The following is a 23,123-nucleotide window of genomic DNA, read 5'->3' on the forward strand; positions in this document are numbered from 1 at the left end:
GACGCGGGGACGCGGGGGCTCTTGGACAGAGATAGTAGTTGTTAGTAATTATTTTGGTTATCCGCGCGCAAGGTGTTGTTCCTCGGCACGGGGCCGGTGGGATGCACCCCATCTCTGCGGGAGATGAGCCCCACCAAGGTCTGCAGTGTCGTGGCGAACGCCATGGCCGTGCAGTACCATAATTCAGCCAAGGGCCTGCTGAGCGCCATGACCGTGTAGTACCCAGACCTTCACTACGCGCTATTCAACTCGTCCGCCGCGTTGCTCCGGTACATCGACCAACCAGCGGAGTACGGGTTCACTGAGGCGAAGGCGGCGTGCTGCAGCCTGGGAGACTTCAACACCAAGAGCGCCTGCACCCCGCTCAGCAGCTATTGTGCCAATCGTTCTGATCACATGTTCTGGGACTTCTACCACCCCACGGAGGCCACCACGCAGATGCTTACCGCCACTGCCTTCGACGGGTCTGCGCCCTTCATCTTCCCAACCAACGTAAGGCAGCTCAGCGCTATATAGAGTTGTATGTATACTACTTGGCATTATTATTCATTAGTTGCGTAAACAACTTAGAATTATCAGAGGTGTAATATACTCCAGTTTTTTTAATATTCCATGTTCCAACTCGAGCACTTCGTTGGTTGTCAACAATTTTTCCTTTGACTACCAAGCAAATCCACAAAATTGGTGCACCGAATAGTTTGTTTTACAAAAAAAAAATTCAAGCGAGTCCGGTCCAAGGTGTTAGACTATTACTTGCCTCTCAAGTTATATAGTCCTAGTCGTATTGTAATAGGTCTAGTTGGCTTGTAATCTCTTATATATACTGCTGTATGCGACTGCAATAATCAATCAACAATAGTTCTATTCAATCGTACATGGTATCTTAGGGTTTCTGGTCCTAGAGTAAGGCTCCGCCGCCCAACCCACCACCGCTGCCACCGCCCGGCTACTTCGAGCGCCGGGCCGCTACCCTCGCCCGCGCCGCCGCCGCGGCTTCCTCCTCCTCTGCCCTAGTTCTACCACCACCACCACCCATGCCTCCGGTGCTCTCCTTCACCGATACAATCTCCGATATTAGTCCATATATCCCCATTACCCTCGATCTCACCTCCCACAACTATTACCATTGGCGCCACCTCTTCGAAGTTCACCTCGAGCGCTGCAATCTTCGCTCCCACGTCGACGCCACCGCCGTGCCGCAATCCCATGATCCCCAATGGGTCAAGGACGACCTCGCTATCATCCAATGGATCTACATGCGCGTCTCCATCGAGATCTTCAATCTCGTCTTCCGGGAAGCCGCCACCGTCGCCGGTCTCTGGGCGGCCCTTCAGCAGTTGTTCCAAGACAACGTCGATGCTCGCACCAATCTACTCCACACCGAGCTCAGGAATATGGTGCAAGGCGACTCCTCCCTCAGTGTCTATTGCCAACGCCTCAGGTCCATCGCCGACGAACTACGTGAACTTGGTGATCCCGTTGAAGACCGTCAGCTTATCAACATCCTCCTCATCGGGCTCAACGAACAGTTCGACAAGCAGGCTTCTTTCATACCCATGATGCGACCCCAGCCAACCTTTCCCGAGGTGCGCCCCATCCTCCAGTGGGCCGACTGTGCTCAAACCAACAAGGACACTCGCCCTTAGCTCTTCGCCGTCGTTCCGTGCGGTTCGGCACCCGCGGCGCCACCAGCGGCGCCCCCTTCACCAGCGGTGCCTTCTTCCTCAACCGCGATCGCTCCACCGCCAGGCTGGCGTCCTAGCCCTAATTATCGCAGCAAGAACCCCGTCTACCGACCGCCTACGACGCGCTCGGTGCCCACTCCTTCACCGTCGCCGGCCCCAAGTGCGCCACTAGCAGCTACGCCTTGGCGTCCTCCACATGATCCCTGGACGGGGCTCGTCCAAGCTTGGCCCATGCCATGGTCCTCTCTGGCTCCCCTCGGCGCTCCACCGGCTTACACCAGTGCCTGGCAGCCTGGCGTGCGGCCCCATACTGGTGCCCCAGGTCTCCTCACGCCTCGCCCGCCGACTCATGCCTACCATGATGCTCCATCACATGGCGCTCCCTACTATGCTGACGGCGGCCACTACTACACCCCAAAGTCGGCCCTGCTGCCATCGTCGTCGTGCCAGCCGGCCCTGCTGCCATCGCCTCCATCGTCGGCTCTACTGCCCTCGCCGCCGTACCAGCCGGCCCTGCTGCCTACACCGACATCTGCTACACCGCCAAGCTGGGACCAAGCCGCCTTCATCCAGGCCATGAACAATTTTGCCTCCCAAGGCAACACAGGTACGGATTGGATTTTCGATTCCGGTGCTTCTAGTCATATGTCTGCATCTAGTACGTTTCTCTCCTCTTGCACTTCACCACTTTTTAAATCCATCACCCTTGGTGACGGTTCTTCTATACCCATCTATTGTTTTGGTCAGGCTCAACTTCCTTCCACCACCAAAACTCTTCTTCTTCGTGATGTACTTGTTGCTCCTGCCCTTATCAAAAATTTAATCTCTGTTCGTCAATTCACATGTGATAATCTTGTTTCTGTCGAATTTGACCCCTTTGGCTTATCTATGAAGGATTATCAGACCAAGGTCGAGATCGCGCGGTTCAATAGCTCTGGTGACTTATACTCTCTCAATGGTGTTCCTGTCGTTGCCTCTCCAACCTCCATGATGGCATCTATTGATCTCTGGCATCGGCGTCTAGGGCATCCCAACCCTGCAGTTTTAGCATCTGTTCTTAGTGAATTTACTATACCTTGTAATAGAGATTCTCACGATTCCTCCGTTTGTGAGTCATGCCAATTAGGCAAGCAGGTGCGTCTTCCTTTTAGTTCGTCTAGCTCTTCAAGAACTTATCCCTTTGAATTAATACATTGTTATCTCTGGACATCGCCCATTGCTAGTGTCTCTGGTTTTAACTACTATCTTGTTATATTAGATGATTTTACACACTTTGTCCGGACCTTTCCTCTCCGCAACAAATCCGATGTTCACGTTCTCTTTCTCAATTTTCAGCGATACGTCTCTGTGCACTTCTTCCTCCCTATTCGTTTCATACAATGTGATAATGGTCGTGAATTTGATAATGTTAAAAATTGTACCTTCTTTCTTAACCACGGCATTCTTCTTCGTTTTTCTTGTCCCTACATGATAACCCACAAGTATAGGGGATCGCAACAGTTTTCGAGGGTAGAGTATTCAATCCAAATTTATTGATTCGACACAAGGGGAGCCAAATAATATTCTCAAGTATTAGCAGCTGAGTTGTCAATTCAACCACACCTGGAAACTTAATATCTGCAGCAAAGTATTTAGTAGCAAAGTAATATGATAGTAGTGGTAACGGTAGCAAAAGTAATATTTTTGGGTTTTGTAGTGATTGTAACAATAGGAACGGAAAAGTAAATAAGCGAAGAACAATATATGAAAAGCTCGTAGGCAATGGATCGGTGATGAAGAACTATGTCGGATGCGATTATTCATGCAACAGTTATAACATATGGTGACACAGAACTAGCTCCAATTCATCAATGTATTGTAGGCACATATTCCGAATATAGTCATACGTGCTTATGGAAAAGAACTTGCATGACATCTTTTGTCCTACCCTCTCGTGGCAGCGGGGTCCTATTGGAAACTAAGGGATATTAATGCCTCCTTTTAATAGAGTACCGGACCAAAGCATTAACACATAGTGAATACATGAACTCCTCAAACTACGGTCATCACCGGGAGTGGTCCCGATTATTGTCACTTCGGGGCTGCCGGATCATAACACATAGTAGGTGACTATAGACTCGCAAGATAGGATCAAAAACTCACATATATTCATGAAAACATAATAGGTTCAGATCTGAAATCATGGCACTCGGGCCCTTGTGACAAGCATTAAGCATAGCAAAGTCATAGCAACATCAATCTCAGAACATAGTGGATACTAGGGATCAAACCCTAACAAAACTAACTCGATTACATGATAAATCTCATCCAACCCATCACCGTCCAGCAAGCCTATGATGGAATTACTCACGCACTGTGGTGAGCATCATGAAATTGGTGATGGAGGAAGGTTGATGATGACGATGGCGACGGATTCCCCTCTCCGGAGCCCCGAACGGACTCCAGATCAGCCCTCCCGAAAGAGTTTAGGGCTTGGCATCGGCTCCGTATCGTAAAACGCGATGAATCGTTCTCTCTGATTTTTTTCTCCCCAAACATGAATATATGGAGTTGGAGATGAGGTCGGTGGAGCGTCAGGGGGGCCATGAGGCAGGGGGCGCGCCCCCACCCTCGTGGACAGGGTGTGGGCCCCCTGACGTGGATCTTTCTTCTAGTATTTTTTATATATTCCAAAAATAATCTCCGTTGATTTTCAGGTCATTCCGAGAACTTTTATTTCTGCACAACAATAACACCATGGCAATTCTGCTGAAAACAGCGTCAGTACGGGTTAGTTCCATTCAAATCATGCAAGTTAGAGTCCAAAACAAGGGCAAAAGTGTTTGGAAAGTAGATACGACGGAGACATATCAACTCCCCCAAGCTTAAACGCTTGCTTGTCCTCAAGCAAATAAGTTGAAAGTGATAAAGAAAACTTTTATAAACTCTGTTTGCTCTTGTTGTTGTAAGCCAGCATTCAAGTTTTCAGTAAAGATTATGAACTAACCACATTCGCAATAACATTTAGGTCTCATGTTTACTCATATCAATGGCATAATCAACTAGCTAGCAATAATAATAAATTTTGGATGACAACACTTTCTCAAAATAATCATAATATGATATAATAAGATGGTATCTCGCTAGCCCTTTATGAGAACGCAAAACATAAATGCAGAGCACCTTTAAAGATCAAGGACTGACTAGACATTTGTCGGGGGCTGGGTGCGACATATGCCAATGGATGGCTTATCATGGTGGGGGCGAGTAGAACGTCGCTGGTGCCTGGAAACGGGATGAGGCGTAGACACGAATACCGGCGGACCTTACCCAGGTTTAGGGCTCTCCTAGGAGATAACACCCCTAGTCCTGCTCTGCGGGGTCTCCGCATGATCACTAAGGCAAAAGTGAGTACAATTGTGCTCCTCGAGCTGTATCTGTGGACAGTAGGAGACTAGGCCAGCTCTTCCCCTTCTCTAAGGTCAGGTCTAGTTCTAATGGATCGGAACCCTTTGCATGGATGCCCTGGGAGGCTTATATAGGCCTACCCCCCAGGGGTATAATGATAAACCGACTGGGCACAGGGCCCAGCCGTCAGTCTCTTCTCCTGTCGGCCTCTATGCCGACTGCTGGGGCACGCCGGCTGGTGGGCCCCGCCGACTGACCTGGTACGGAGCCGACAGGCCGTACCCGCCGCTTGCGGGTCTTGCCGGCTGCCGATTACTGTACCCGTGCCTCTAATGACGCAGGCTTGGTCATGGGGTCGTGGCTACAGCCTTGCTACCTGGCGGGCGATTACTGTAGCCACTCCCCGTCTCGTCTGGTTAATGGCGTGTGGGACCCGTGGGAGGGGCAGGCCGACTTTCGAGGGCCGGCTCCCTTCGGGTCTGACTGGCGGCGCTCTTGCCGTCTTCTGGACTCTCGCTGACCGGTAGGGCCCATCATTCGTGGACCGTACCGACAGGCCGTCGTGGGTGCAGGACTCTGCCCGCTGTTGCTGATGCCAGGGATGGCAAGGCAACAGTGCTTTACCGGACGGAGATCTCCACTGGTACGGCGCACTGTGGCCTAGCCACCCCATGAAAAGGGGAGGGAGTCGGCTTTACTGTTGTCACTCTCGTCCCATCCCCCCTTATGAGGGCATGGGCTTTGTTGGTGTCGCGGGCCGACTACCCGTGGTCGGCTTCTCTGGGAGCCGCCAGGCGGGAGTCGGCTCGTCTTGACCTCGCCTCCAGGACTCGGCCGCATGCGGGCAGTCGGTTGTTCCTTTAGCCAGCCTCTGGAAGGCGGCTTTCCATCCTGGTGTCTTGAGGGGCGCAGTCAGCCCCGATGTCTTGAAAGGTTCTGGGCCTCGGGTTAGCCTACCCGTGGCCCATTACTCCGACAGTAGTCCCCGAAGCTGGTGAGGCACCGTGGATGATCAGCCGAGGAGCCTCAGCAGTTTCTTTCTCCGAGTGCTTGAGGTGAGACCTCGTTTGACTTCTGCCCGGCCGACTGGTAGGAGTCGGAGTCACCTGACTTTGACTTGTCCAAAAATCCTTTCGAATCCCCCGGCGGGAACTCAGTAGCGTGTGAGCTAAGCTTCCTGACCGCCACCCACTCCGTGCCCACCATGTGACAACCAGTGGCCGGGCCAGCCCGCCTACCCATCCGCGAGATGGGACATGTCTACAGGCGGGGCCCGCCACTACCACGCCTCGACGCGTGAGCGGATCTGCTGCAGCCGTGGGGGGCGGTTGAGGTTCTCACGGAATTGCCGCGCGCAGTAACTTTGGGCGATAAACGTGGGGGGCGTGGAGTAGTGGGCGCAGTAAATCCCACAACTGCCCCCTCGGCTTCGCAGCTCACTAGGCTATAAGTAGGGGGAGGAGGGGAGACGGCGGAGCTCGCGCGTCCCACCTCCCCACTGCTTCTTCTTCTTCTCTCTCTCGCTCTCTCTCTCCGCCGCACCTCAAGCTACGTCGAGCGCTGCGGCAGTCTGCTCACGATGAGCTCTTCCTCCGCCGTCACGCCCCCTACGACGCATTTCGGCACCTGGGATGGTTCGGAGGTTCACGACGACCACGTCGATTTCCTCGGCAAGACGCGTCGGTTGCCCGGCGAGGACCTCGTTCGGGTTCGTCTCGCGCCGAGGGACGAAATCTCACCGGCGCCGCAGGAGGACGAGCGGGTCGTCTTCCGCTCACATAGCTTGCGCGGCCTGGGCCTGCCGGTGAGCAACTTCTTCCGCTCCTTCCTTGAGTTCTACGGACTCCAACCGCACCACCTCACCCCCAACACGGTGGTGCTGTTGTCCGCCTTCGTCACCCTGTGCGAGGGCTTTATCGGTGTTCTCCCCACCCTGGAGCTCTGAGGGGAGTTCTTCTACTCCAAGCTCGGCACCCAAGCCGCGGGCGTGCCGGCTCAGTGCGGCGTGTTCATCGTCGTGCGGAGGTCGAGGGCCGACAACCCGTTTCCCTCCATCAAGCTGATCAAGTCGGTGAAGATGTGGCAGTGGTCGTACTTCTACGTGAAGAACGTCTCCGCGGAGGGTGACTGGATCAACCTGCCGGCCTACGTAGCCGGCCCGCCGGCTGGCAGGCAGCCCAACTGGTCGCACCGGGCCCGGACGTTGACGCATGCGGCAGCCGGCGCCATTGCGTGGCTTCGAGTACTGGCGCAGTCGGAGGGCCTGACCGGGCCGGACTTGCTGGCCGCCTTTGTGGCGCGCCGAGTGCTGCCCCTCCAAAGTCGCCCCCACATGATCTGCCAGATGAGCGGGCACCGAGACCCGAGCCGAATGTGCACCAAGGAGATGCCTCACGAGGAGGTAGCCTACATGGTGAACTACCTTGCGAGCTGCGACCTCAACGAAGAGTGGCAGTTCGGCAAGGAGTCGTATTCACGTGCCGCCCCTCCGCCTCTGGTGAGTCGTTTTCTTTTTCTCTTTCTCTCTGACTTCTTCGTTGCCGAGTCCATTTTGTCCGATCTGACCAGCCGACTTTGGTCAGAACCCCCTCCTCCAGCCAGCAGCCGGCACCGCGGGGCCGAACCGTGAATTTCTCCCCGACCGGGCGGAGAGTGATGTTGACGACCCCGACCTGGGGGCGGCGGCCCTGGAGGACGACACCGAGGGAGGAGGCGGCGCAGCGGGCGGCCCGAGACTTGGGGCCAGTCTCAAGGACTGGCCCGATGATGACGAGGAGGTCGTCCCACGCCACCAGCCAGGAGCCGGCCAGTCGGGCGCGGGCTCGTCAGCTCCGCCGGACGCACAAGGCGGCGACAAGAAGCGCAGGGCTGGGGCGAGCCTGTTTGGCAGCCGGCCGAAGAAGCCCAAGGGCTCAGCCGCGGCGACCAAGCGGGACGAGGCGGCCGCAAAGGCCAACCGCTTTCGCAAGGTGGTGAAGACGTCGCAGCTTATTTCAGCGTAAGCACCACCTCTGTTTGTACCTTCGTATTCCTTTATTGAGTCTGTCTGAAATTTCTTTACTTTATTTTCCGGCTTTAGGGCCCCTCTCTCTCTTGAGAAGTCGGCCGCCGGCTCCATCATGAAGTCGGCGGAGACCTCCTCCACTACCCGGCGGGTTGACCCTGCCGCCGACCTCCGGGAGGCGACGGAGCGGAACGCGCGGGAGGCGCGTGAGGAGAGGGAAGCCGCCCGTCTGAAGAAGGCGGAAGCCGACAAGGCGGAGGCCGCCGCCCTGAAGAAGCTGGCAGAGGCCGAGGCCACCGATGCGGAGAAGAAGCATGCAGAGGAAGCCGGCGACGAGAACCCGGTCATGGAAAGGGTCGCCGACGTCACCGCTACGCCGGAGGTCATTGCGCCGCCACCGCCATCCTCCGGAGGCGCGCCAGGCGGACAACCGGCGGATCCGCCAGTGCCGCCAACCGGAGGCGCGGCGGCGACGGGCCTGGCCCTCGAGGTTAGTACGCCGACGCGCCGCCGTCTCGCGAAGGCGGCCTCAGCGCCGCGTCCTCTGGAGACCGGCATTGCGAGCTCCTTGGTCCCGGACACCGAGGTGTCGAGCGCCGCGCCCACCGGGTGGGTGCGGGGAGGCAGGACGGGCTCGTTGAACCGGGCGCTCTTGGATGTCCAAGCCAAGATCCGGACCGAGGGCGACGCCATCAAGGAGTGCACCAAGGCATACCTGGCATCACGAACGGCCATCCGAGTACGCATCCTTTCTTTGCTTCCTTGTTTTTTCTTTGTGGGGGCGCGCCAGCGCACCCACTGGGTGTAGTCCCCGAGTTTCGAGTCGGCTGCTGAGTAGGTGGCTCGGAACTCTAATCGGCGAGTTCCAAGTACCAACGCTTTTTTCTAAAATTTTGATGCAGGATTACCACAATCTTCGCGTGACCTCCTTCAACGCCAATGTTGAGGAGCTGGCCAAGCGGACCACCGACTTGTCGGACAGCCGGGGTGAGTTTTCTTCTTTCTCTGTGGGGGCGCACTGGCACACCCGCGGGTTGTAGTCCCCGAGATTCGGGCCGACTGCTGAGCAGTCAGACCGGATCTCCCCGGCGACCTTTCTTCTTTGCTGACGACTGACATCCCTCCCCCTCCTTTTTCAGAGGCCAACACCGCCCTTCAGCAGCAGCTGGGCGAAGTTAAAACCGCGCTGTGTGTCAGGGAGGAGGAGTGCGGCCGGCTGACGGAGGAGCGCGACCCGCTGGCTATGCAGCTGGCGGAGCAGAAGGAGCTGCTCCAGAGGGCCCAGAAGGAGGCGGAGGACAAGGAGACCTCCCTTCTCGCAAAATTTGCGTCCGAGCGCTCCTCCTGGACCGACAAGGAGGCGACGCTGGTCTCTGGCTTCCAAGCAATCGAAGATCTTGTCGATGGTGAGCTTCCACTTGTTTCCTTTTCCGGGCTGCCGACTTGCTAGTTGTGTCGGCCTTAAATTTTTAACTTTGTTTCTTTGCTCTTCTTCCTTAGCGGACTTCTTCCCCGGCCATTCTGATGCCGCCAATCAAGCCATTGAAGCTGACCGCGAAGCACGGAGGGCGGACGGCGCACAGGTCGCCGCCGACTCCCCCCGAACTCTTAACGAGCAGATTCTAAGTATCGAGGCCCGTCTTCGGCCAACCCACCGGATGCTGCGCCGGCTTCAACGTGTCGGCGCCCAGGCGATTGCCGCCCTATGGCCGAACATGCAGGCACCACGCACCCCCAGTCGGACTGTCGACTGGTTGGAGGTGGCAGCCGGCCGTCTTGAGGCCTGGAAGGGTTCTGCAGCCCGGGCTGGAGCCTGCCGGGCCTTGGAATTCGCCAAGGCGTGGTATCCTGGGCTAAGTTTAGCCCAGTTAGCCACGTTCCGGCTGGAAGCTCAGGTGGAGCTGGCAACGGTGGAGGACGATCTCGTCAGGCGCGCCGCATCGATCGCTGAGTACACCGACACCAGCATCTTCATCCCAGAGCGGGATGAGAACGGTGAGGAAGCGCCGCCGGAGTGGTTCGGGCTGAACCCGGACGACGGCGAGGACTCGGCGGAGGTGACCGACTCCAATGGCAAAGAGAAAGGCGACGAGGAGGAAGGAGACGAGGAGGAGGCGCCAGAGGTCGAGGCAGACGGCCAGCCCTAGCCCGACCGCGCCTCTAGCAATGAGCCGCGCTCAACTGAGCCAGCTGTCGCCAGGGGTGATCAGGCGGAGACCAACCAGCCGACTGCCCCGCCAACTAGCACCGCCGACCCCTCTGGTCCTTCGAGTCCGTCAACGGCTTCCTAGGCTGCCACTTTATCTTTGTTTTACCTGCTTAGTAGTCTCAATGAACTTGTTATTTTGCACAATTCCACCCACTGGGTGTGGGTGTATCCTGAACTCCTATTTGATGATTCGGCCAAGGGCCTTTCTATGTAAATTTTTATCCGCATTCTATCTCTTCTTGCTTATTGCTCTTTGGCTTTTTCCTTTGCCGCCTTCCCTTGGTTGCCGTTTGGCTAGTCGGACAGCCGCTTTGCGGACTGCCGCTAGATCAAATACTTGGCTTTTTTGGGAGGCAAGTACTTAGCCATTTAGAGTTTTTAGCAAGTTAATTTAGAAAACGGCGAGCCGGCTGCTCAAGAGTTGATTGCAAAAGGCCGGAAACCGGCTTGAGCTATGTGCATGCTTTGAGTCCTTAGCCATTTTTCATATGGACACCCATTCTACCTTACTCCTGCTTGCCAGTCAGTCGCTCTGCGATCTGCGGCTTCTAACAGGAGACGGCTTGAGTGCCACACACTACTTGTCCGGCTGTAGGAAGTCATTTCATAGCTCAAGACGGCAAGTCCCCGGGCCGACTAGTCGAACCCGGTGCCAAGCGGTAAAGAATAACATACTCATAGGCATAACTCTTTATCATATAGATAAAAGAAGGTAGTCCCCGAGATCTTCTCGAGGGGCCCGAAGTCTTCGTACTTTAATACAGGCAAAAGTGAGTACAATGGTGCTCCTCGAGCTGTATCTGTGGACAGGAGGAGACTAGGCCAGCTCTCCCCCTCCTCTAAGGCCAGGTCTACTTCTAATGGATCGGAACCCTTTGCATGGGTGCCTTGGGGGGCTTATATAGGCCTACCCCCCAGGGGTACAATGGTAAACCGACTGGGCGCAGGGCCCAGCCGTCAGTCTCTTCTCCAGCCGGCCTCTATGCCGACTGCTGGGGCCCGCCGGCTGGTGGGCCCCGCCGACTGGTCTGGTACGGAGCCGACAGGCCGTACCCGCCGCTTGCGAGTCTTGTAGGCTGCCGATTATTGTAGCCATGCCTCTAATGACGCAGGCTTGGTCATGGGGTCGTGGCTACAGCCTTGCTACCTGGCGGGCGATTACTGTAGCCACTCCCCGTCTCATCTGATTAATGGCGTGTGGGACCCGTGGGAGGGGCAGGCCGACTTCCGGGGGCCGGCTCCCTTCGGGTCCGACTGGCGGCGCTCTTGCCGCCTTCTGGACTCTCGCTGACCGGTAGGGCCCATCATCCGTGGACCGTACCGACATGCCGTGGTGGGTGCAGGACTCTGCCCGCTGTTGCTGATGTCAGGGATGGCAAGGCAACAGTGCTTCACCGGACGGAGATCTCCACTGGTACGGCGCACTGTGGCCTAGCCATCCCATGAAAGGGGAGGGAGTGGGCTTTACTGTTGTCACTCCCGTCCCATCCCCCCTTATGAGGGCATGAGCTTTGTTGGTGTCGCGGGCCGACTCCCCGTGGTCGGCTTCTCTGGGAGCCGCCAGGCGGGAGTCGGCCTGTCTTGACCTCGCCTCCAGGACTCGGCCGCATGCGGGCAGTCGGCTGTTCCTTTAGCCAGCCTCTGGAAGGCGGCTTTCCATCCTGGTGTCTTGAGGGGCGCAGTCAGCCCCCATGTCTTGAAAGGTTCTGGGCCTCGGGTTAGCCTACCCGTGGCCCATTACTCCGACAACATTGTAATTCATGGTAAAAGAGATCCAGTCAAGTCATACTCAATGTAAACTAACAGTAATGGATGCAAATGACAGCGGTGCTCTCCAACTGGTGCTTTTTAATAAGAGGATGATGACTCAACATAAAAGTAAATAGATAGCCCCTTCGCAGAGGGAAGCAGGGATTTGTAGAGGTGCCAGAGCTCGGTTTTGAAATAGATATGAATAATATTTTGAGCGGTATACTTTAATTGTCAACATAACAACCGAGAGATCTCGATATCTTCCATGCTACACACATTATAGGCGGTTCCCAAACAGAATGGTAAAGTTTATACTCCCCCTCCATCAACAAGCATCAATCCATGGCTTGCTCGAAACAACGAGTGCCTCCAACTAACAAGAGTCTTGGCGGAGTTTTGTTTGCAGTTATTTTGATTTGATTTGCATAAAGCATGGGACTGGGCATCCCGGTGACCAGCCATTTTCTCATGAGTGAGGAGCGGAGTCCACTCCTCTTGAGGATAACCCGCCTAGCATGAAAGATACAGACAACCCTAGTTGATACATGAGCTATTCGAGCATACAAAACATAATGTTTATTTGAAGGTTTAGAGTTTGGCACACATAAATTTACTTGAAACGGCAGGTAGATACCGTATATAGGTAGGTATGGTGGACTCATATGGAACAACTTTGGAGTTATGGAGTTGGATGCACAAGCAGTGTTCCCGCTTAGTACAAGTGAAGGCTAGAAAAAGACTGGGAAGCGACCAGCTAAAGAGAGACAACAGTCATGAACATGCATTAAAATTAATCAACACCGAATGCAAGCATGAGTAGGATATAATGCACCATGAATATAAATATCGTAGAGGCTATGTTGATTTTGTTTCAACTACATGCATGAACATATGCCAATTCAAGCCACTCGAATCGTTCAGAGGAGGATACCACCCTATCATACCACATCACAACCATTTTAATAGCATGTTGGCACGTAAGGTGAACCATTATAAGCTCCTAGTTAATTAAGCATGGCATAAGCAACTGCAATATCTAATTATCATTTCAAACATGTTTCTCTCATAATAGGCTGAATCAGGAACGATAAACTAATCATATTTATAAAAACAAGAGAGGTCGAGTTCATACCAGCTTTTCTCATCTCAATAAGTTCATCATATATCGTCAATATTGCCTTTCACTTGCACGACCGAATAAAGTGGATAATAATAATAGTGCACGTGCATTGGACTAAGTTGGAATCTGCAAGCATTCAATTCAAGAGACAAGACAAGGTAATATAGGCTCTTTGTTAGATCAACAATAATGCATATAAGAGCCACTCAACATTTTCATTATGGTCATCTCCTCTCGACCCCCAAAGAAAAGAAACAAAACTATTTACACGGGAAAGCTCCCAACAAGCAAAAGAAGAACGAGAAATCTTTTTGGGTTTTCTTTTTAATTACTACTACTACAGGCATGAAAAGTAAACTAGCTAAAAGTTACAACTAATTTTTTTGTTTTTCTTAAGGTTTATCAAACACACAAGAAGAAAGCATAAAAAGGGAAATAAACTAGCATGGATATTACAATGAAAAAATATGAGCACCGACAACTAGCATGAGTGTGTGAACAGGAATGTAATATCGGTGAGAAGTACGTACTCCCCCAAGCTTAGGCTTTTGGCCTAAGTTGGTCTATGGCCACGGCTGACCTGGCGGATATCCGAAGTAATAGTTGGGGTCGTACTGGGAAGTAGCCTCGGATTGCCAGTGGTTGACAATCTCCTCCGGATCCCACTGGTAAACAGACTGTCGTGAAGGATCAAATTGTGGTTCCGACTCTGGCTCTGTAGCTGATGTGGGGTTTCAGTAGGCGTGAATGGCCTCCGGCGGAACATGGTACTTGCCTACAGATAAGTCAAACAAAGAAGGAGCAGGCAAAGTGATAGTCTCATGGTGATTTTTATCAAAAATCAGCTTGTATTTAAGCATCTTTTCCTTATTCTTAACGATAAAATCAAGTGCTACCATACTCTTATAGTCTAGAAAAACAAAAGGCAGCAACTTTTCTTCTTTCTCATAATGTCTAATAGGTATGTTAAAATGTGCAGCGAGGCGCGAGGCGAAGATGCCTCCAAGGACGGGGCCCTTAGTACGGTTCAGGTTTAACCGCTTTGCAACAATAGCGCCCATACTAAATGTGTCATCACGGAACAAGGCATGACACAAAATAACAATATCAGGGGCACTAAGATTGCCACAGTTCCCGCGACCAATCAAGCATCTACTAGCAAATATTGCAAAGTAACGTAGAACAGGAAAATGTATGCTAGTAATTCTTGCATCGGAAACCTTTCTAGTTTCCCCTACAGCAACCATATCAATAAACCATTCCACATCACTATGATGTGGTTCTTCTATACTGCCTGTAAAGGGTATTTTACAGACCCGGCAGAAATAAAAAATGAACATCTCCTTATACTCATCATATAAATAGAAATCCACCGAAGGTGGTGACCTCCTAGCATGCAAATGAAAATTTTGCACAAAAATATTACTGAATAAGAGATACTGTTCGCATTGGTCGTGAAGGAAGTCGGTGAGGCCTGCATTCTCAACCGACTCATAAAAATCATTATAAATCCCGGCTGCTCTCAAGAACTCATCACAAGGCCATACACATGGCCGAACCTTCGCAGTACGAGGGAGATTATATTTGGGCCTCTTATCCTCCTCACTTTGCTTATCCTTCGAGTTTCGGTTCGATGAGCCCCTCAAAAATAATTTATCTCAAATTCTTGAAGTTTTTTCAAAAGTATGATCATTTTTTAAATTCATGAATTTTCCCAAATTCGCATTTTATTTTTATTTTTTGTGAACACTTCTCAAGTTCACGACTTTTCAAAAGTCAACGGGCAACATCCACAATCAACGGTTAATGATCAATGCTAATGGTTGTGGTTCAAAATTCTATGTTCAAATGCTCTCTGGGCCACGGCCCATATATCACATGCGTGAGCGCCAGTAGCCTAACGAACGCTCTAAGCACCAATTAGGAGGTCTCTACATACATATGCTATCTACATTATAAGGTGGTCTTGTACTGGGTATTGTATGATGGATCAATCTCTCGTGGGCGAGAGTACTAGGCCGGATAGACATTGTTTTGGAGGCCCTGCGGTGAGGATGCTTGTATCGCATATCCGGACGGATGAGTTTATTTCAATACTTTGCGAGATAGATAGCCGGCTTACTATGAGATGGACAGAGTTCTTGCCTACATTTATGTTCTATCTGGAGTGCCTGTTAGCTCCGGATTTAGGAACCTTCTACTAGATGAAGCTTCTGGTATTTTTTTTCTTTTTCAAGTTTCTTTATCGGCTTCATTGATTTTCTTTTTCTTTCTTGATTTTCTGTTTGGTTCTTTACTTTATTTTGTTTCAATTTTTTGTTTTACTTACTTTTTTTCCATATATGCGAATCTTTTTAATCTGTTCAGTATAATGTAGTAATTTTTCTACATCTTTTTTTACACTTTGATGAATATTTTGTAAGTGCATTGAACACTTTTATTACATGGCACAAACATTGATTATATGTTATGTTTTTTTTAATTGCCCAATTAAAATTTAATATTTTCATGAACATGTTTTAAATATTGGGAACATTTTTTTTCTAAATGACACAAGGATTTTTCCATGTTCAAGAATTCCTTCAGAGAGGGTCTGAACCTAAGTAAACACCATTGTCGCTTCTGTTACCATCTTGCCAAGGCTACCAGCTTGGGACTTCCTATGTGGGATCTGCCGGATTTGACCCCGTCACCCTATAAAAATGAGCGAAGGCGGTGGCACTTGGTGAGTTGACACAACTCAATGATGGCAACATAACCACTGTACCCTTATCTGCTTCGTTCATGTGAACATTTACGTTGAGAGAGTTGTGCCGCGTGCACCCACCATAAATAAAAAAAAATCATGCGTATATAAAAAATAACAGCATACATGTGAAGACTAACGACGGAGGGAGAGCCGCGAGCGCACGCAAGATCAAGTAAAGTTGAACCGGACGGAGACCCGTCCTATACGGTCGATTGTCATTTTGGTTGTTTATTTATTATATGATAGTATATGATATGATCGCCATGCCGTCTTCTCCACACCACAGAGCACATACGCACGCTGAACAAAACGTACGTACTCTGCCGCGCGCTCTTTTTCAGTACACACATATAGAAGCAGAATGTTTTATCCTCCGTTTCAGAATAAAAGAATGTTTTATCTCTCCCGTGCTTGCACGCTCGCTTCCACGCTCGCTTCCACTCGATCCTGTCCGGCCTATAAATTGCTGTAAGCCAAACCTCCTGAACTCATCTCATTGTCTAGTGTCAGAAGTAGAGCGAGTGCAGAACACACACCTCTAGGCCTCTAGCTGCTCGAAGCAACAGTTGTTTGTCGATCTCAGCTAGCCAGCAATGGCTGGTGCCAGTGTAGTCGCTTCTTGTAGACTGGTCATCATGGCTTTCATGGCCGTGGCAACGGCAGCGTCCGTGCCGGCAGTGTACGTGTTCGGCGACTCGCTGGCCGACGTCGGAAACAACAACCACCTGCTGACGGTGCTCAAGGCAGACTTCTCGCACAACGGCATGGACTACCCGGGCGGGGTGGCCACCGGCCGCTTCAGCAACGGCAAGAACTCCGCCGACTTCCTAGGTGAGTTGCCTACTCATTTCACTCCATCGGATACCAATCAATAGTCTACTCTTTTCTTAGCTGTTGCTACTAGTAGTTTGTACGGTCCGAGTATTAGATACTTATAGTTAAATAAATTAGATAAATGATCGTCACTTTCAGTGTCAATCAGTTATTGAAGATATATCTTCAGCTACAGAGAAAGTGTAATGTACCCTTATATCCAAGCTATATATGTTCCTATTCTTCAGCCCCATTTTTAAACATTTAAGTTGAGAACGTACGACTTTTCACTATATCCAAGTTTGTGATTGATATATACTCACTCGTATGCATGTATGCATGCAGCCGAGAAGCTCGGGCTGGCGACCTCGCCACCGTACCTGGCCCTGTCCTCGAGCAGCAACGCCAACTACGTCAACGGCGTCAGCTTCGCTTCTGGTGGCGCAGGAGTCTCCAACGCCACAAATACGGAACTGTGCATCACCTTCGACAAGCAGATCGAGTACCACTCGGGCGTGTACGCTTCCCTGGCGCGCAGCCTTGGCCAGACCCAGGCCACAACCCACCTGGCCAAGTCCATCTTCGCCATCACCATCGGCAGCAACGACATCATCCACTACGCCAGGGCCAACACCGCCGCCACACCCTCCCAGCAGCAGCAGTATGTCGACGCGCTCATCCAGTCCCTCTCCGGCCAGCTGCAGAGCCTCTACAACCTCGGCGCGCGCAAGGTGCTGTTCCTCGGCACGGGGCCCGTGGGCTGCACCCCGTCGCTGAGGGAGATTAGCTCCACCAAGGTCTGCAGCGCCGTGGCCAACGCCATGGCCGTGCAGTACAACAAGGCGGCCGAGGGCGTGCTGAACGGCATGACCACGCAGCACGGGGACCTGCACTACGCGCTCTTTGACTCCTCCGCCGCGCTGCTCCGGTACATCGACCAGCCGGCGGAGTACGGGTTCACCGAGGCCAAGGCGGCATGCTGCGGCCTGGGGGACATGAACGCCAAGATCGCCTGCACCCCGCTCAGCAGCTACTGTGCCAACCGCTCCGACCACGTCTTCTGGGACTTCTACCACCCCACGGAGGCCACCGCGAGGATGCTCACCGCCACTGCCTTCGACGGGTCCACGCCTTTCATCTTCCCTATCAACGTAAAGCAGCTCAGCGCCATATAGAATTGTATTTAGACTAGCACTAGATTCATCATCTTCGTATAACAAGGAATGTAGTACATGTTTACACATGAAGTGCAGAAAAAAATGCAAATATATTCTGGAGTTGTATATTCATTTTATTTTATTTTTGCGAAAAGGAGTTGTATATCCATCACTTGCCTGGTTTTTTTTCTCCAAAATCATCATCTGCGTGTAACAAGGATTGTACCTCATCTGCATGTAACAAGGATTGTACATGTTGACACATGAAGTGCAGGAAAAAAAATCAAATATATATTGCAGCTGTATGTTCGCGTGCCTCAATTTTTCTCCAAAGTCCGAGTGATTTTTTTTTTCAAAATAAGTCCGAGTCATATTTTGAAGCCTTTGGTCAACGTCTAACCATCACCATCTCCAAGTCACTCCATGCATAATTTACAAACCAAAAAAAAATCGCTGGGATTTCACTAAGCAGTGTGCAATTCTAGTTGACTGGGATTTTTAAACAGATTATACAACTGAAATTTAGCGAATGCCAAATGTACTTTATACTTTATAAAAAATGGTTCCAGGTTCCAGCTTTTTTTTTGCGGGGAAAACTACACACCGGTATAGTACTGCGTGCGCTGCTCGAACGCTAGTTTGTTTGAGCTAGCTAGTAATGGCGGGTGCCAGTGTAGTCGCTTGTTGCTCCTTGTTCATCATGGCATTTGTTAGCTACTGCTTCAGCTCGAGTATTTGACAAAAAACTATCATATTAGGGGTATCCGTCCCACAAAACTACTACTTTCAAAAAAATGACTAATAACTACCGAAAATTTCTAATTTTGTGACAAAAAACTACCAAGTCGCCATTTAGCCGTTTTAACCGCTTAACTGACAGGGATGGCCCACATGGCAGGCCGACGGCGGCCCAAACGGCTAACGGACGCCCGCTCGCTGCCGTTAGTGGCCCGGCTCGGTCGGAACCAGCCAGGGGCCAGGTCAAAACGACCGACCGGCCGGCCGACTGACCGAACCACATCTCTCTCCCCGAGCTCTCTCCTCTGTATCCCTAGGCGGCGGTGGTAATGGCGGCGGTGGATCCAAACCCCGATGGCGATTTGTTCATCGGCAAACCTCCTGGTGTAGTTGGGGGGCGCGTCGACCTTTCGGAGGTCGATACGTGGCTAGGCAGCTCTAGCTTTGCGGCGCAACAGCCTGAATCTGTAGTTGGCGGCGGCGGCTCGACCACCGACGAGCCATCCCAGGAGTTGGCGTCGGCTCCACCACTGACGACGACAAGAAGTGCACCTCGCGGCCGGCGCAAGCTTCCTCGTGCGGGAGGCGGCAGGTACAACATATCTTCTTCTTTTTCAGTTTTATTGACAGGATGTATTTTAGGTCAATTTCTCCTAATGTATGATAACAGAGTAATTGCAAATTGTTAGAAACTTTAGCAGTGTGCATTCTTTATAATAATTCATTCCATTTTTGTCCAGTATTGATGACCCAAAATGGGGAATTTGGTTCCATTTAGAGGGCAGAGATTCTGTTGTTAGAAACATGTACCAGTCAGACATATCATTTGGGACTCTGATATCTCTTATTAGGAGTGAGGGTTGCTGCTCTGATGATTATATGTACTATGTTAGTGATGCTCATAAAGGGATAGAAGGCTTAGAGAAAATATCTTCTGAAGATGATGTGCAACAGATGTTGCTCCACTCTCTAAATGAAAAGAGTGTGAACATAAGAGTTGTGAGAGCAAATGAGCTGTGTAATGCAGATGAAAACATAGATTATTATTTTGTTGATCATTGCATTAACACCCAACAAAGTTGCACTAAGTTGGTGGATACAAGCATGGACAGAAAGGAAGAGCTTAAGAAAAGTATTCTTCAGAGAGAAGCTGACCTCAATCATTTTGAAGGTGACACTGATGTATCAGAATTTATGTCTGATTCAGATGGCAACAGTGTGGAACTGCAAGCAGTTTCTTCATCTGATGATGAAGATAGACCAATGGCATAGAAACTAAAGCCAGTGAGAAATCCTGGTCCGACAATTAGATCACACAATGAGGCTGAGAAAATGGAAAAACCAGATTGGTTCCCTGAAGCTGATGAAAAATGTTTTCCTGGTGATTATGGCATTAGTGATGAAGAAGATGAGCCTGAAGGATCCTATAAACTACAATGTGGTAGGAAGAGAAGGGATATGAAGTTGAAGGAAAGGGTATGGTTCAATCCCAAACTACCAAACCCAGAAGAACAGTTTTGTAAGGGATTGTGCTTCACCAGTGTTTATGACTACAGAGATGCACTTAGGGATTTTCACATTAGGACATTGAGGAACTTTCAATACCATAGAAATGCCCCAGATAGGATTATTGTTTGGTGCTCAGAGAGAGCACAAGGATGTGATTTTTTATATCACTGCATCTAAAATAGCTCATGAGAAAACTTACTGCATCAAGAAGTGTGATATTGTGCACACTTGTGGAGCATGTGCACAGTCCATAAAGGTTACTACAAAGTGGTTGTCCAGATCAGTACAGGAAGCATTGAGAGAAGACATTAGATCTCTTGTGGATGCATTAATTAAAAAGACAAAGACCAAGTTTTCAGTGGATGTGTCAAGGAGTGTGGCATATAGGGCAAGGAGGAAGGCTGTTGATGTGGTGCAAGGTGATCACAAGCAACAGTATTTGAGGTTAAGAGATTATCTTCAAGCTGTTCTTGATACAAACCCTGGGAGCAGGTGTATAGTGACAACATTTGAAGATACAGAAAACCCAGCACCTACTCCTATATTCAAGTATCTTTTCTACTGTTTAGCAGCTTCAAAGGAAGGTTTCCTTAATGGTTGCAGACCATTTATAGGTAATTTTTGAAGATTTAACTATTATTAATTAGTGGTTTCCTAGTAGTTCTATGTTGTAGCTAATTTGTCACTTAATCCAGGTCTTGATGGATGCTTCATCAAGTTAACCACTAGAAAACACATACTTGCAGCCACAGGAAGGGATGGCAACAACAACATCTACCTCATAGCTTTTGGTGTGGTTGACAAGGAAGATGGAGAGAGTTGGACTTGGTTTTTAACTCAGTTGAGATGTTGCATTGGTAGTGGCAACAAGTTTGGAACATACACCATCATATCTGATAGGCAAAAGGTTAGTGTCTTATGCACAAATATGTTTGATCAATGTGGTTTTAGTACCTATTGGAATTATTTAAGTTTGATCATGTGCATTACTAATTTGTTAATATACAGGGCTTGCTTAAGGCAATAAATGAGGTATTCCCTAATTTACCTCAAAGGTACTGTCTTAGGCACATATATGCAAATTTCCAAGCAGCTGGATTTAGGGGGTAGGAACTAAAGAAATGTGTGGACCAGGCTAGCTACTCTTACACAAAACATGGTCATGAATTAGGGATGGCAGATTTGAAAGCACAGTGTGAGGATGCTTGGAAATGGCTAAAAAAGATTGATGCTTCTGCTTGGGCTAGGTTTGCTATGGATCATACATGCAAAATAGATCTAGTGGTGAACAACCTGAGTGAAGTGTTCAACAAGATGATACTGGATGTTAGGGCTAAGCCTATGAGGACAATGTTTGAAGGGATTAGGACCAAGCAGATGATCAAGAGGTAGCAGACCAGAGAGAAGTTACAGATTAGCAGGTGGACAATCACACCCAACTATGCAGAGATTTTAGAAGAGAACAAGAAATATGTCAAGTATTGCCAGGCTGATAGAGCAGGTGAAACAATATGGCAAGTTACCAGCAAAGAAAAACAATATTTTGTTGACATGGAAAAATATACCTGCGATTGCAAGAGATGGAACATGTCAGCAGTACCTTGCAGTCATGGCATATCTGCAATGACAAAGCAAAAACTGCATCCTGAGGACTATGTTAGTGAATTTTTCAAGAAGACACTATATTCTAAGACATACAAAGAAATCATATACCCTGTCCCTGGTCCAGATTGCTGGCCTCAAACAAACACACCAGACATTGAGCCTCCTATTTTAAAATAAAAGGCAGGGAAAAAACAAACTGCAAGGCGGAAAGGGCAGTTTGAAGTTCCAGGTCCAAGAGATAGTACTAGGATGGGGACTATAACATGTAGTAACTGTGGGCTAGAAGGACACAAATATACAAGTTGCCGGAAGGCTCTGAGGCCTAAGCTTCAGATGAGGAAAAACAAACATCAGGTAATTACATGACTTTCAAGTTTCCTTTTTCCATGGTATTTACCTCACTAAATGTGTCTTGGTTCTTGAATGCAGGAAAACAAGGCAGTTTATGCAAATACACCAGCTGCACCAGCTCAAGGCCGTGCTACAACTGGAAGAAGAGCCAATCCTACCATATCAGTCCCTGCTGCTGTTGGGGAACGTAGTAATTTCAAAAAAATCCTACGCACACGCAAGATCAAGGTGATGCATAGCAACGAGAGAGGAGAGTGTTGTCTACGTACCCTTGTAGACCGAAAGCGGAAGCGTTAGCACAACGCGGTTGATGTAGTTGTACGTCTTCACGGCCCGACCGATCAAGCACCGAAACTACGGCACCTCCGAGCTCTAGCACATGTTCAGCTCGATGATGATCCCCGGACTCCGATCCAGCAGAATGTCGGGGAAGAGTTCTGTCAGCACGACGGCGTGGTGACGATCTTGATGTTCTACCGTCGCAGGGCTTCGCCTAAGCACCGCTACAATATTATCGAGGATTATGGTGGAAGGGGGCACCTCACACTGCTAAGAGATCAATGATCAATTGTTGTGTCTATGGGGTGCCCCTGCCCCCGTATATAAAGGAGCAAGGGGGAGTAGGTGCGGCCAGGCAAGGGGCGCGCCAGGAGGAGTCCTACTCCCACCAGGAGTAGGACTCCCCCCCCCCCTTCCATGTTGGACTAGGACTTGGGGGGAAGGAGAGAAAGAGGGGAAAGGCAAGGGGGGCGCCGTCCCCCTCCTTGTCCAATTCGGACTTGGGGGGAGGGGCGCGCGTCTGCCCCTTGGCCTCCTCTCTACTTCCTCCACTAGGCCCATTAAGGCCCATTAGGTTACGGGGGGTTCCGGTAACCTCCCGGTACTCCGGTAAAATGCCGATTTCACCCGGAACACTTCCGATGTCCAAACATAGGCTTCCAATATATCAATATTTATGTCTCGACTATTTCAAGACTCCTCGTCATGTCCGTGATCACATCCGGGACTCCGAACAACCTTCGGTACATCAAAACATATAAACTC

At 50.3% G+C, this 23,123-nt stretch overlaps 1 protein-coding gene and 1 pseudogene across 1 annotated transcript; both read left to right on the forward strand.

Moving 5' to 3' along the window:
* The window catches only part of LOC119300298, a 10,297-nt pseudogene extending 9,781 nt beyond the window's left edge, over positions 1–516 (forward strand).
* Positions 517–16,499: 15,983 nt separating this feature from the next.
* On the forward strand, positions 16,500–17,894 carry LOC119300299 (GDSL esterase/lipase At5g55050-like). Its single transcript, XM_037577313.1, has 2 exons — positions 16,500–16,737; positions 17,065–17,894. Exons 1-2 carry the CDS (start codon positions 16,500–16,502, stop codon positions 17,892–17,894), a joined length of 1,068 nt encoding a protein of 355 aa, XP_037433210.1.
* Positions 17,895–23,123: the final 5,229 nt, after the last annotated feature.

This window comes from Triticum dicoccoides, chromosome 5A (genome assembly GCF_002162155.2).
Source record: "Triticum dicoccoides isolate Atlit2015 ecotype Zavitan chromosome 5A, WEW_v2.0, whole genome shotgun sequence".
NCBI classification, from domain to species: Eukaryota; Viridiplantae; Streptophyta; class Magnoliopsida; order Poales; family Poaceae; genus Triticum; species Triticum dicoccoides.

Coding starts and splice junctions, on each gene's coding strand:
- LOC119300299 (XM_037577313.1), top strand. CDS start 16,500: ATGGCTGGTGCCAGTGTAGTCGCTTCTTGTAGACTGGTCATCATGGCT. Junction 16,738..17,064: donor GAACTCCGCCGACTTCCTAG/GTGAGTTGCCTA, acceptor GTATGCATGCAG/CCGAGAAGCTCGGGCTGGCG.